The sequence below is a fragment of the Notamacropus eugenii genome, chromosome 4 (assembly GCF_028372415.1).
Source record: "Notamacropus eugenii isolate mMacEug1 chromosome 4, mMacEug1.pri_v2, whole genome shotgun sequence".
Lineage (NCBI taxonomy): Eukaryota > Metazoa > Chordata > Mammalia > Diprotodontia > Macropodidae > Notamacropus > Notamacropus eugenii.
In genome coordinates, this window is record NC_092875.1 from 27,460,150 (window position 1) to 27,472,716 (window position 12,567).

General features: G+C 41.9%; 1 protein-coding gene across 6 annotated transcripts in view; it reads left to right on the forward strand.

Annotated features, from left to right (window-relative positions):
* VSIG10 (V-set and immunoglobulin domain containing 10) overlaps nt 1–11,771 on the forward strand; it is a 35,644-nt gene extending 23,873 nt beyond the window's left edge. Inside the window, exons 6-10 of one of the 6 annotated variants that reach the window (XR_011965306.1) lie at nt 2,892–3,002; nt 3,312–3,327; nt 6,269–6,465; nt 8,396–10,017; nt 10,741–11,771. Coding sequence is in view for 2 of the 6 variants with exons in the window: in XM_072600309.1 (XP_072456410.1) it covers nt 2,892–3,002; nt 3,312–3,327; nt 6,269–6,465; nt 9,824–9,933 (434 nt within the window). In the remaining 4 variants the exon portion in view is untranslated. Of the gene's footprint in view, nt 1–2,891; nt 3,003–3,311; nt 3,328–6,268; nt 6,466–8,395 lie in introns of all 6 variants that reach the window. The other 5 variants (XR_011965304.1, XR_011965305.1, XR_011965307.1 and 2 more) reach the window with 5 other exon arrangements.
* The last annotated feature ends 796 nt before the right edge of the window (nt 11,772–12,567 follow it).

The following is a 12,567-nucleotide window of genomic DNA, read 5'->3' on the forward strand; positions in this document are numbered from 1 at the left end:
CTCAAAAATTTTTTACAGAAAAGCAAACTGAGCCTCAGAAAAGTGATTTCTTTAACCTATAGTTTGTGACAGAGCCCGGATTCAAACCCAGCTCCTCTCACTCCCTAGCCAGTGTTCTTTCCACCACCCTGCCTGCCTCATACATTGCCAAACAGCTGAAACCAGTTGCTTCATTCAGTAAGCCTGGGGAGGCAAGGGCAGATTCTCAAGGATGCCAGGGTTGTTGTTCAAACTAATATGATCTATTCATTTGACAAGAATTCCTTGAGCACTATAGGTGCCAGATAAGTGCTGCAGATAGAAAGATAAGCAATAAACATTTATAAAGTGCCTACTATGTGCCAGGCACAGAGCTAGGTACTAGAGGTACAAAGACAATGAGTAAACATTGACTAATTACCTACTCTGTGCTAGGTGCTAGAGATATGATGACAATCAATGAACAGGTATTTATTAAAGCCATCAGGATGTTGGGCATACAAAGACAATGAACATTTATTAAGCACCTACTGTGTGCTGGGGATATAAAGACAACCAATCAGCAAGCATTTATTAAGGACCTAATTAGTCAGATAGAGTTCTAGACCTGGAGTCTGGAAGACCTGAGTTCAAATCTGACCTCAGACATCTACTAGATGTGTGACCCTGGGCAAGTCACTAAACTTCTATTTGCCCCAGTTGCCTCATCTCTAAAGTGGGGCAACAATAGCACCTATCTCCCTGCATTGTTGTAAGGATTAATGAGTTAATAATTGTAAAGCATTTAGTACGGTGCCTGGTACATTGTAAGTGATATAAATGTTAACTATGATTAGCTAATATTATTCTGTGCTGGAGAGTGTGTGGGGTGCAAAGACAACTAATCAGTAATCATTTATTAAATGCCTACTGTGTGCTGGCAATCAGCGGTCATTTATTAAATGCCTACTGTGTGCGGGGGAGGCAAAGACAACCAATCAATCATCATTTGTTAAATGCTTACTCTGTACCAGGCACTGAGTTAGGTGTTGATGGTACAAACCAAAACCCAATGCCTGCCCTCAGAGAGCTCTTACATACATGTGCATAGTGCTTTCACATTTTTTAATCTTATTTTTATTGATGCCTTTTGATTTATGCCATATTTATTTTAAACCCTATCTTATCTTCCTTCCCTACCCATTGGGCTATCTCTTATAACAAAGATTAAAAAAGCAAAGGGTGGGGATGGGGAAGCAGTTCCATGACCCACCCACTAGCCTGTGGGATATGCGATATACAGTGTCCCACACCCTTACTTTTGTGTTATGGCCGTGAAGTGATGGAGGTGAGCTAGGTCTCCTCAAATGCTAGTGATTTCCCCTCTCAGATTGCCTTCCACTCTTCTCTCTTCAGTATGTGCCTAATTCACATGTCGTCTCCCCTACACAAACTGTTGCTGTTTAGGAACCATATCAATCATATACTTGGTCTTAAAAATTCCAGAATTCTAGAGAATTCAACTGGCATCTTTCACTTCTTAAAAATGACTAGATACACTTAGCACAGTGCCTGGCATATAGTTGGCACTTGAGATATGCTGACTGACCGACATAAGTTCCACAGGTAACTTTGGTGTCCCTTTCTGAAGTTTCAACACTTAGCACAGTGCTTGCCCCCTTCTTCCCATCCCATTCCAATTCTTCCCTGTGAGGTGGGCAGGATGTTAGTGGTCCATTGTCTGAGGACCTGCCTGGACAAGGACCTAGCTCCTCACTGGGCAGGTTCCTGGATGAGGGTGTTCTGCCCAAAGGAAGGAAAATTTTGATGACTGAAAGCTACCTAGTTAACTTGGTGGTTACTGGTTAGATTTCTTCCCAAAAAAGACCAAACCTTAAACCCAGTTTACTCTGGATCTCAAGTATAGGACAACAATAGGTCCCTTCCCAAGCACCACTTAATGGTACTTTATTTTTTGGGTCCTCCTGGCTCAGAGTGAATGTAAATAGTAACTGGTTCTCTTTTGGCCAGCAACCCTGAGGGTCTTCCCCTCCTAGTTTGATTTTTTTTTTTAAAGAGGCCATTCCTTGACTCACTTCTTAAAGGGGCCTATTTACCGAATGGGTGTTACCTCACTCAAAGTGAGAGCCTGAAAAGACCTTATCTTAAAAGGGCCAGGGTGTCCCATTGCATCTGGGCCATCTCCAGTTGTCCTGATGAATATCTGAACACTGGACCCAGATGGCTCTGGAGGAGAAAGTGAGACTGGTGACCTTGCACATCCCTCTTTCACTCAAATCAAAGTCAATTGCAAGTTATGTCATCATCGCCTTGGTGTCATGGTCCTCTTTGAGAACGAAGGACAAACCACGCACAACCCTGAATGATGAATTTTTTGGTCACAGAAACCTTCAAAGACCAGTTATTGCATTCAAGAGAAATCACAGTCTGTTTTGGTAGAAGGAATTTCCTACATCCATTATCCACCAAGGATGACAGATCCTTGAAGCACTGCAGCAAGAGTGAGTTTGAACACATTATCTCCATTTTATGGATGAGGAAACTGAGAAACCTTACCCAAAGAGGACTAGTCAGTGACTCAGTAAGAAATAGAAGCTGGTCAGGCCAAGGGGTGGTGATACGACTTCCATCATGTACCTTGGTACTAGAAATATTAGCCAGCATTTATTTAGACTTTACAAATATTATCTCCTTTGATTATCACAGCAAATGCTTGTCATTATGATTTCCATCGCACAGATGAGCTGTAAAACTACGTCTCACAAAGGTTAAGGCACTTAGCTAGGGTCACAAAGCTAGTAAGTGTTCAAGGGAGGATTTGAACTCATGTCTTTCTGACTCCTTATTCAACACCCGCACCACTTAGCTACCTAAAAACCAAGCTGTGTTTTACGTGTGTCTTTTTTCTGCAGAACCTTTGAACATCGGGGGCATTGTAGGAGCAGTTGTGATTTTGATCCTGTTGGGAGTGGGAACAGTCTCAGGTTTTATATTGTACTACAGTCCAAATATCTGCCTGAAAGGTAAGAGCTACTTGGTAGTGTCCACAAAGGGAGCCCAGAGAAAGAATTCCCTTCCCCCTTTCCAGCCTAAATCCTGCCTTTATAGGCTTCTCCATTGTGACCAAATGCGTGATTTTGCCCAGCCTCCGCATTGGTTTCGTGGCTTCCCATAAGGGCCCTCAAGTCCACTGAGCTTGGTGGGAGCAGTTTTTGCTGTGTTTTTATGAAAATGTCCTATTTATTAAGAACTTGTTGTAACCTCAGTGAATGACTGTAAATACTAATCTCTCTCTCCCTCTCTCTCCCTCTTCTCCCTACCCCTATCTACAGTAGGAAACAGCCTCAGGTAAGTGTTGGCCCAGCTCTGAGGCCTCTCCCTACACCACACCTTCCTCAGTCCCCTCCCCTCTTCCTCAGATAATATTGTTTTCTCCCTCTTAAAATTCAGATCTACTTGGTATTCCCTTGTCTGTGTGTGTGGTGTCCCCCTAGAACAGACGCATCTTGAGGTCCGGGGAATTGCTTCATTTTTTCTCTGTATCTTCAGTATCCAGCACACTGCCTTACCTCTTTTTTTGTGATTAATAGAAGTCTCTTTAATTGAACTGGAACAAACCAGAAGGCCATGCCCATGAACTTGGCCTAATTGTGCTTCCTTCCTTGCCTTTTGTCAGCTTTTACTTTTGAGTGAGTCACAGATCCTGGGGAGACTGGTTTTTCAAATACCTTGCTTTGTAGCCTTGACAAGGTGTGCGAAAACTGAATCATCCCAAACGTACTGGGAGAGCTTGCTGCACAGGGGAATGTATCCCCTTATCGTAAAACAAACATGATGGGCTAGTAGCAATTCAGACTGTTGGAGAAGGATGAGGTAAAAAAGTGGGGTTTTTTTTAACTTTGGATCAGTACCAGTCTTCTTTATCCTGGAGATATACGTACATACATACATACATACATACACAAACATATATACATATACATATATACAATCACATATAACATATATAATATCACACGTTACACATTAATATATTACATATTAATATTACATATTGGTATATTATATGCTGATTACATACATAATCTCTATATATTTAGATAAATTGAATTTTCATATCTTACATTTGCTGAAAGCAAGGCATACCAGTATTTATTTGATGTCAATACCTTTGGAGTGTATACAGTTCACTCCAGAAAATCTCATCAAAACAGGCATCTCTGGTCTTTTTTAAGAAATGAAAGAGGCCAATGGAGTCCTCTAGAATTGTAAAATTTATAAAGACCATGTACAGCATTTGTTAAGTATTTACTGGGTATAACTATGCCAAGTCCAGAGGACACGGCTAGAAAACCAAGCCAGCCCGGCCCTGCTCTCCGGAAGCTGCCATTCTCCTTGGGGCAGACGATATCTGAAGGTGAGTTCACATCTGGGCAGGTGGCTAGGCCCATAAAAGTGAACACAATGAATAAAGGTACTCATCATCAGATGTTGCTGCTTCTAGTAAGAAACCTTATCTACTGTCTGATCCTGGAGAGGACGGTAAGACCCCCCTCTGGGAGCAGGGGCAGCATTTAATATTCTGGTGATACTCTCTTATACTTGCTCAGTTTGGGTTTCTATAAGAGTTATATCTGCTAAAGGGTTGTTCATGTTATGGTGCTTCCCCCCCAACTCCTTTTTTGGGGGATGGTGGGAATCTGGGTCCACTGTGCCCTCCCCTTAGCCTCCCTGCTAACTATTTCCTTGGGAAAGAGCTCTGCACAGCCTTCCCTTCCTTCCTTTCCTCTGTTAGTAATCCTAGGTACTTGAACAGCTTTTGGTCCAAGGTAAACAATACTGGTCCCCTGTCTTCCTCCTCCAACAATCTGGATTGATTTTTAGCCCATCCTTTCTCTTAAATTCTGGTAAATAACCCCTTTGGGTTCTGAACTCTAATGAGCCAGATACATGGGCTTTGGATGACCTAAGGTAAGAATGGCAGTGATAATAGCTGACATTAAGTATTACCTACTATGTGCAGCGGGCACTGTGCTAAGCGCTTTGTAATTATTATCTTGTTTGATGCTTACTTTGACCCTGGGAAAGAGGTACTGTTATTCTCATTTTACAGATGAGGTAACTGAGGGACTTTCCCATAGTCACACAGCTAGCAAGTATCTCAGGATTTGAACTCAGGTCTTCCTGACTGTAGGTCCCGTGCTCTATCCACTGTCATGATAAAAAATAATAACAAAAACTAACTCTTATGTAGTGCTATGCTGAGTCTGTGCTAGGCACTTTACAATTACTATCTCATTTAATCCCTACAACAACCTTAGGAAATAGGTCTTATTATTATTTCCATTTTACAGATGAGGAAACTGAGGCAAACAGGTTAAGTGACTTGCACAGTGTCACACAGCTAGTAAGTGTCTAAGGCTGGATTTGAACTCTGAGATTCCTGACTCTAGGCCTAGCGGTCTCTCCATCTACCTATCCCATAACATAGACCAGTTTGGTGACACAGCACTAGGGCCAGTGTCTATAGGAAACCTGAGAAATGACCTGCTGGGGCCATTTAAACTTTTGTATCCCAGTCTAGGAAACAGACATGGCGCTTGCCTCAGGAAGCTTGTAATCTAGGTAAGTTAAGGCTCTGTGATGTAGGAGGTCCGAGCAGAAGAAGAGGGGACATCTGAGTTGGGCTGGGTGTCGATTTAGGTAAGCAGGGGGAGGAAGGAGGAGCATTTGAGGAGTGAAGGCCTGTACAAACCAAGGCCCAGAGGCAGAAATAAGCATGACACGAATGGGGAGATCCTTGAGGAGACTGGCCTGGCTGAATAAAAAGGTATTTGTGGAGCAAAGAGAAAGAAAAAGCAGACCTATGCCTTAATGCAATTCTCTGGAGCAAATCAGTTGCTGCTTTTCTCTGTGTCACTCCATGACTTCCTCAAAGCTTTACTTAAGAAGAATTTAATTGCCATTTGACCAATTCTTTTACTTTCCTCAAATAAACGCTTTTGGAAATCTAAAAAAAAAAGAAGAATTTAGAACCCTCTGCATTTCCCCAGGTGGTTCTAGGGAGTCCAAGATTGCATATCCCCAGAGTTTGGGCAGGGGACAGCACAGGGCCTGGCACCCGGTAAGCACTCTATAAATGCTCATTTTTCTTGTCATTATAATTATTACAGTGGATAGAGCACTGGGCCTCGAGTCTGGAACACCTGAGTTCAAATCCATCTTCAGGTACTTACTAGCTGTGTGACCATGGGCAGCCTTTTGATTCAGTTTTCCCTTTGGGCTTTAGGGGTCAAGACACCAGTGATGTCATGGTCCTGGTTGATTCACAGGACGAGGAGGAGGAAGAGGCAGAAGAAGAGGAAGAAGAAAGAGAGGAGGAAGACTTGCCGAAGGAGATAACCAGACACGGCCACATACACCGAGTGACTGCCCTAGTGAATGGGGATGTGGAACGCATGGGCAATGGGCTCCAGGTCCTGCAAGGTGAGCCCCTTCTGCCCAGTGATACTACCTAACAGGGGAGATTAGTTTGGACCCTACTTTCCCTTCCCATTAAAGTGACTGAGCTAGAGAGTGACTTTAGATTTCATAGGAGATGAAAGAAAGGCAGGGAATAGAAATTAAAAGTCATAAGAGGTAAAAGTCATGGTCTATAGGGGAAAGGAAACTAGTCTTTGAGAAAGGAAGGAAGGGAGGGAGGGAAGGAGGGAGTAAGGAGGGAGGGAGGGAAGGAAGGAAGGAAGAAAAGAGAGAAACAAAGAAACAAAGAAAGAAGGGAGAGAAAGGGAGAAAGAAGGAAAGGAGAGAGGGAAGGAGGGAGGGAATAAGGAAGGAAGAGATCTAAAGGAAGGAAGTATTCATGAAGCACCAACTCTGTCAGACTCGGTGCTAAGCACTTTACAAATGTGATGTTTGATCCTTACCACAACCCTAGAAAGTAGGTGCTATTATCCCTATTTTAGAGTTGAGGAAACTGAGGCAGGCAGAAGTTAATGTGACCCTGGCAAAAAGGCTGAATTTGAACTCAGGTCTTCCTGACTCCAGACCTGGAGCTCTATCCACCATACCACCCAGCTGCCTCAAAATTCAGAATGACCTGAGTTCAGTTCCTGCCTCAGATCCCAGTTTTGTGACCATGAGCAAGTCACTGAATCTTTCTCAGTTTCAGTTATCTCCTCTGTGAAATGGAGATTAAAATAGCACTTACTTCACAGGCCGTTATGAAGATGAAATGAGATAATGTATAAAGTGATAGGTAAATGTAAAATATTAAAAATATATAAAACATTTTGCAGACTTTCAAGTACGATGGAAATGTTAGTCATCATTGTTATCGTTTTCAGCATCACTCGCATTATTATTTACATATTATTATTATCATTCGGAGGACCTGGGTGCATATTCCACTCTGTTGCTTTAATGTCTGTGTGATCTTGGATGAGTCACTTGATGCTTTGAGGCCTCACTTTCTTCCTTTATTAGTAAAATGAGGGTGTTGGACTAGATCGTCTCCCAGCTACCTTTCAGTTCCAAATCCTACAGTCCTATGAGTTTACAATCCCACTGGTGAATCAGCTCACCAAATGTTTGCTTTTTCAATCAACAAACGTTTATAGAATCCTTGTCAGCATGGCATTGGACACAAAAAAAGATAATACTCCTCTTTTCTCTAGGACATGACAAGAACTGGGGAGAAAAAATAGTGAAAAGTTAAACAAGATTTAAGAAATAGTTTAAAACAACTGTGGAAGGGTCAGAAGGTGATGTAAGGTCAGCTGAATAGTGGAGATGCTAGTTCCTGGAGGAAATCAACTGCTGGAAGATTTCACCATGGACTGTTGTGGTCAGAGAAGGTTTGACTGAAAAGGTAGAATTTGAGCTGGGTCTTAAAGGAGCCTTTGTTCATAGGATCCTAGATCCAGAGCTGGAAAGAACTTTAGAGGTCATCTAGTCTAGCCCCCTCATTTTACAGATGAGGAAACTGAGACCCAGGTACATGAAGTAATCCTAGAATCCAAGATGTAGAGTGGAAATTAGAGGTCAACAGTCCAGCCCCCTCATTTTACAGGCTCATGTAGGTAAAGTAACTTATATATAGTCACATATATAGTAGGTGTGAGAGGTGGAATTAGAACCCAAGTCTTCCTGACTCCAGATTGAATGCATTAACTACTATGCTGAGCTGCTTCTCAATTCTTGTCTCCATAGGAGTTAGGTTTTGAAAACTGATTGTCCATTATTATACAGGCTCACGCTACCCCAGATCACTACCCAGACCCCTGAATCTGAATCTGGCTTTATTTGTTGAAAAGGAGTCCAAAAAAGCATTGTGTCCCTTAAAGCTGGTGTCTGAGTAAGAACACAGTGTATCAAACAAATTGTTAGCTCTTTCTTTTTCTTTTTTGCTGTTCAGATGACAGTAGGGAAACCCAGAGCGACATTTTCCAGGAAGAATGTGACCGACCTGTTTGATGGATAGTTCATCTTTTCCCTTATGTTCCTGGAGCACTCTTGGAGGATGCTTGGTTGGAGTTCAGCTTTCCAGAGGCCCTAAACCAATACCTCAACCTGGGCTCTGAAATCTCTCGCTTTGGCAATGGTTTGGGCCTCTCCACAAAGATCCCAACTCCCCCTCTGTTCTTTTCTCCCTCATTAGCTTGGTTTGTTGTTGGCTTCCTTAAGGATGCTAAAGAGGCATAGGGTCAGGCAAACACTTGGGAGGAAGCCCTAGACGTTTGGTTTCTAAAGTTTTTTTTTTCCCTGGGAGTCTTGGCCCCTCCAGATGTCCCTTCTTCCCTGAGAGCACAAGCGAAACATCTTTCCTTAGCAACATGAAGATGATTGAAGGTTTGTCAGCAGCTCGTGCCAGTGTATCAAGAAGGGTATTCTGGGATCTCAGGGTAAGCATCCAAAACAACCTACGTAATCTCTTTGTCACTATCCAAGGAAGGTTTAGGTGGATCAGATTTCTAAGCAATTGTCCACTGGCTGAAGAAAAGGGCAGGGTTTGCCAGAAACTGTTGTATCTGGAGGGGACCCTTCCCTCGTTGGTGAAAAATTGAGTTCACTAAAAGTTACAGTCTCTCCCTCAGTGAGAGCATTGCTGTCAAGTTTCCTTTGAAGAAATGAATTTGGATTATTAGAATGGAAGAGCAGTGGACCTGGACAATCCTAACCTGTGTATCCTTGGGCAGATCACCTCTCTGGGCCTCACTTTCTTCTGGAAAATGATGGAGTAGATGACTTCTAAGGTCCCTTCTATGGATCTTGTGTTCAGCCATAACTTTTCCAGGATTGTACATTAGCCATAATTCTTTTTGGAGAGGTGGAAGGCTAATGAGATAATCAGGAAATGCTTTTATTTTAACCAGAATGTACAAGTGTAATTGGGTGAACCTCTACTTTTTCTGCTCCTTAGCCATTGATATGAAAGTCATTGACACTAAAGTAGAACTCAGCAGTTTGCCATGGAACGACTAGAAATCCGGACTGATTCTCCAATTTCTCACTCACCTTTGGTGATTGAGTCATGGTCATTCTTGGCCTGGTTTTGCCCATCTTTGAAATGGGGATGAGAAAACATCTTTTCTTCTTGCCCCAAGGGGGTACTAGGATAGTAGTACTCTATTGGTACTCTATTAGTACTCAATAGGTACTCTATTGGATAACTATGAAATAGAAGGAAAATGCTATGTAATAGTGACAAATGGAGAGTCTAGTGAGCTGCCATTTTTTTTTCCAAAAGACCTTCGATGAGTACATCCATCAAGCCTTTCACATGATAGTGACAGAGAATTTAAGGACTTGTGTTAGGCACTATGTTTGTTTTCCATGTGTACAGATCTGCTCAAGATGGGGCCGGGATGCAGTTTGGGACTTGGAACTTGGAAGGCCTGGGCTTCTCATCTTGCCTCAGCTATTCACTTGCTGTGTGAGCATGGGCTTCTCTGACTCAGTTTCCTTATCTGTAAAATGGAGACAGAATACCTGCAGTACCTACCTCAGAGGGCTGTCATGAGGCTCCAACGAGGTCATGTAAGTAACAGAGGTGCTTTGGCAAACTTACTTATCAAACTGCCTTTTTCATCACCATGAACTTACCATTACCCTGGACTTTGCCAAGACAGCTTGAATCCAGCCCCAGACTTTCCCTTTTCTAATACTAAAGTTAACTAGATTAGACAGTTTGGGTTTTTTATCACATTCACTCATTGGTGGTGACTGTGATGACTGAAACTGGTTTCATTACGCGCAGGTCTCTGCATTAGCTGCACATTATTTTGCATGAGAAGCAGTGTAATGGTTAGAGTTGACCTCAGAATCAAGAAAACCTGGATTCAAATTCTGCCTTTGTCATATATTAAGTATGTGACTTGGGTGAATCACTGGGTCTTTTAATACCCTAGGAAATTAACACTAAGGTGCTGAAGAGGCACCAGGTGGAAAAAGTTCCCTGATGAGGATTTCCCTTGAGTGCTGAAATCATAGTTCAGACAAAAAAATTATATAAATAACCTTGTGGGAATTTTTTTGTAAGATGTCAAACTGATGTCAGTTGGCCGAAGTCAACCCATCTACCTAATCATTTTGCTGCCAAGGCACAAGGGGAAATCAAATGTAGTGCCTTTCATCCAAGGGATTATAGTGTTAAATTTTGCCTGGGCAATTTCCATTTTAGTTCATAATACCTCCTCTGTTTGACAACTTGATGTAGTTTCAGAATGGGCCACCATGACAGGTGTATTCTACCACTTCCAGGAGCTGGATCATAGTCTCCCTTGCTTTGAGTCTTTGAAGGTCCATTTGGTGAAATGCCTGCAATCGAGAATACCAAACCTTGGACGACTGGGGCTCGTCTGCCTTGACTTAGCAACTGACATTGTGAACCCTAGGAAACTATGCAATGGGAAATGAAAGTTGTGCAAGGTCATTAAAGATTTCCCTAACTTCCTGTTTCTCCTATAGTTATTTTAGTAATTGAGTCAGAGCAGAGATGGAGAACTATACAAGGCAGGGATTTTTCCACTCACAAATAAAGCTTAGTGCCAACTTGCTATTAACCAAAGCAACCCTTTAAGCAAGCCATGAGCCATGCATGATTGATGTTGCTCTTGGATAAGCACAGAAGACCTTGGGTGAGATTGTAGGTTCTTAGGTGCTTCAAATTTTCAAGGCATTCAAAGAAGTGGGGCTTAAGTATTTTTTTAAACAAAAAACCTCCCTGAAATACCAAAGCCTTTTGACAGGGGGACTCTATTCTGGCCTTGTAGGTTATGTTTTTAGTTTCAACAGGTATTGTGACTTCATGGCAAATTCAGGAATTCTGTTTACTGGAACTTGGGTGGTAAATGTTTAGGGGCTGCCATAGCATATCATTTTTTCCATGAGGGCTGGTGGGGTTTGAGGAGGAAAGTATAGCTTTTTGTAGCTGTTTCCAATTCTCACTGAAGCCCTGCAGTGAAGTTCTGTTATTCAAGCATGACCACAATAGACACTGGAAGGTATTGGCACTTGGATTACTAAGCACTACATACTAGTTGGGAAGACTTCTTAGGTGAAGCTTTCTATGATGATGCATTCAATGCCAACGAGTATAAATCTTCCATCCTGTGACTAGCCATATTCTGCTATTAGGGCTTTTAAAAAACACAGTCAGGTATCTCAGTTCTAAATAATTTGATATTTTATGTAGGGGTGGGGATGAGGAGAAATTAGTTTTGAGAGCTGTGGTTGTTTTTTATGGTTCTGGAATAAAGTTATTTTTCAATAAATAGTTTTTATAATCTTTATTTAGATCTGGTGTCCTTCCTTTAAAAAAAAAAAAAAGTTGGTATTTTTCCACTGGATTTACTTAAGAGTTTAAGATGTTGCGTAATCTACTACCTCTCAGACCTCATTTGATATGTTTTGGTATAACTATGAAGATAAATTTGGAAAATCTCCCTAGTCTGCCAAAATTCATTTTCCTTGCTTTCCTCATATAACCTTATAAGTCTCTGAATATTCCTTGTAGCCCCTGACTCCCTACGTCTCCTGCTTCTTCACCCTTAGAAACAACACTTTTTGACCTGGTCTGTTTTTTCTTCCTCATATCCATAAGCATCCTCATCTCTGTGTTCATTTGTGATCAGACCCCTCCAGTTCTCCAAATTTTCCTGAAGACTTCTATGAACTGATGCAGAGTGAAGTGAGTTGATTTAGGGGGAAATGGATTAGATGATTTGATCGTTGTGAAGATAACACAACTTTGAAAGACTTAAGAATTATGATCAATGCATGACTCCAGAGGACTGAGGATAAATCATGCTGCTATGGTGTTTAAAAGATTTCAAGAGTTAAAGGTTCTGGGTAATTTGATCATTTCGCTGATAAGGCCAGCAAGTTATTCATAAAAGGATGGTCCTTTGACCATCTCTCTTAGACCAAAGACAGTTTATATATCCTTCAGAAGAATAGGTATTCAGTAAAGACCTGAGAGTGACACCATGTCACCCTTGGACAGAGAGATTTTTCTCTATACCCAGACTACCCCCAGCCTTGGGCAATCTACTCAAAGAATGTTTGTGTCATCTAAGCCTGAGTTTG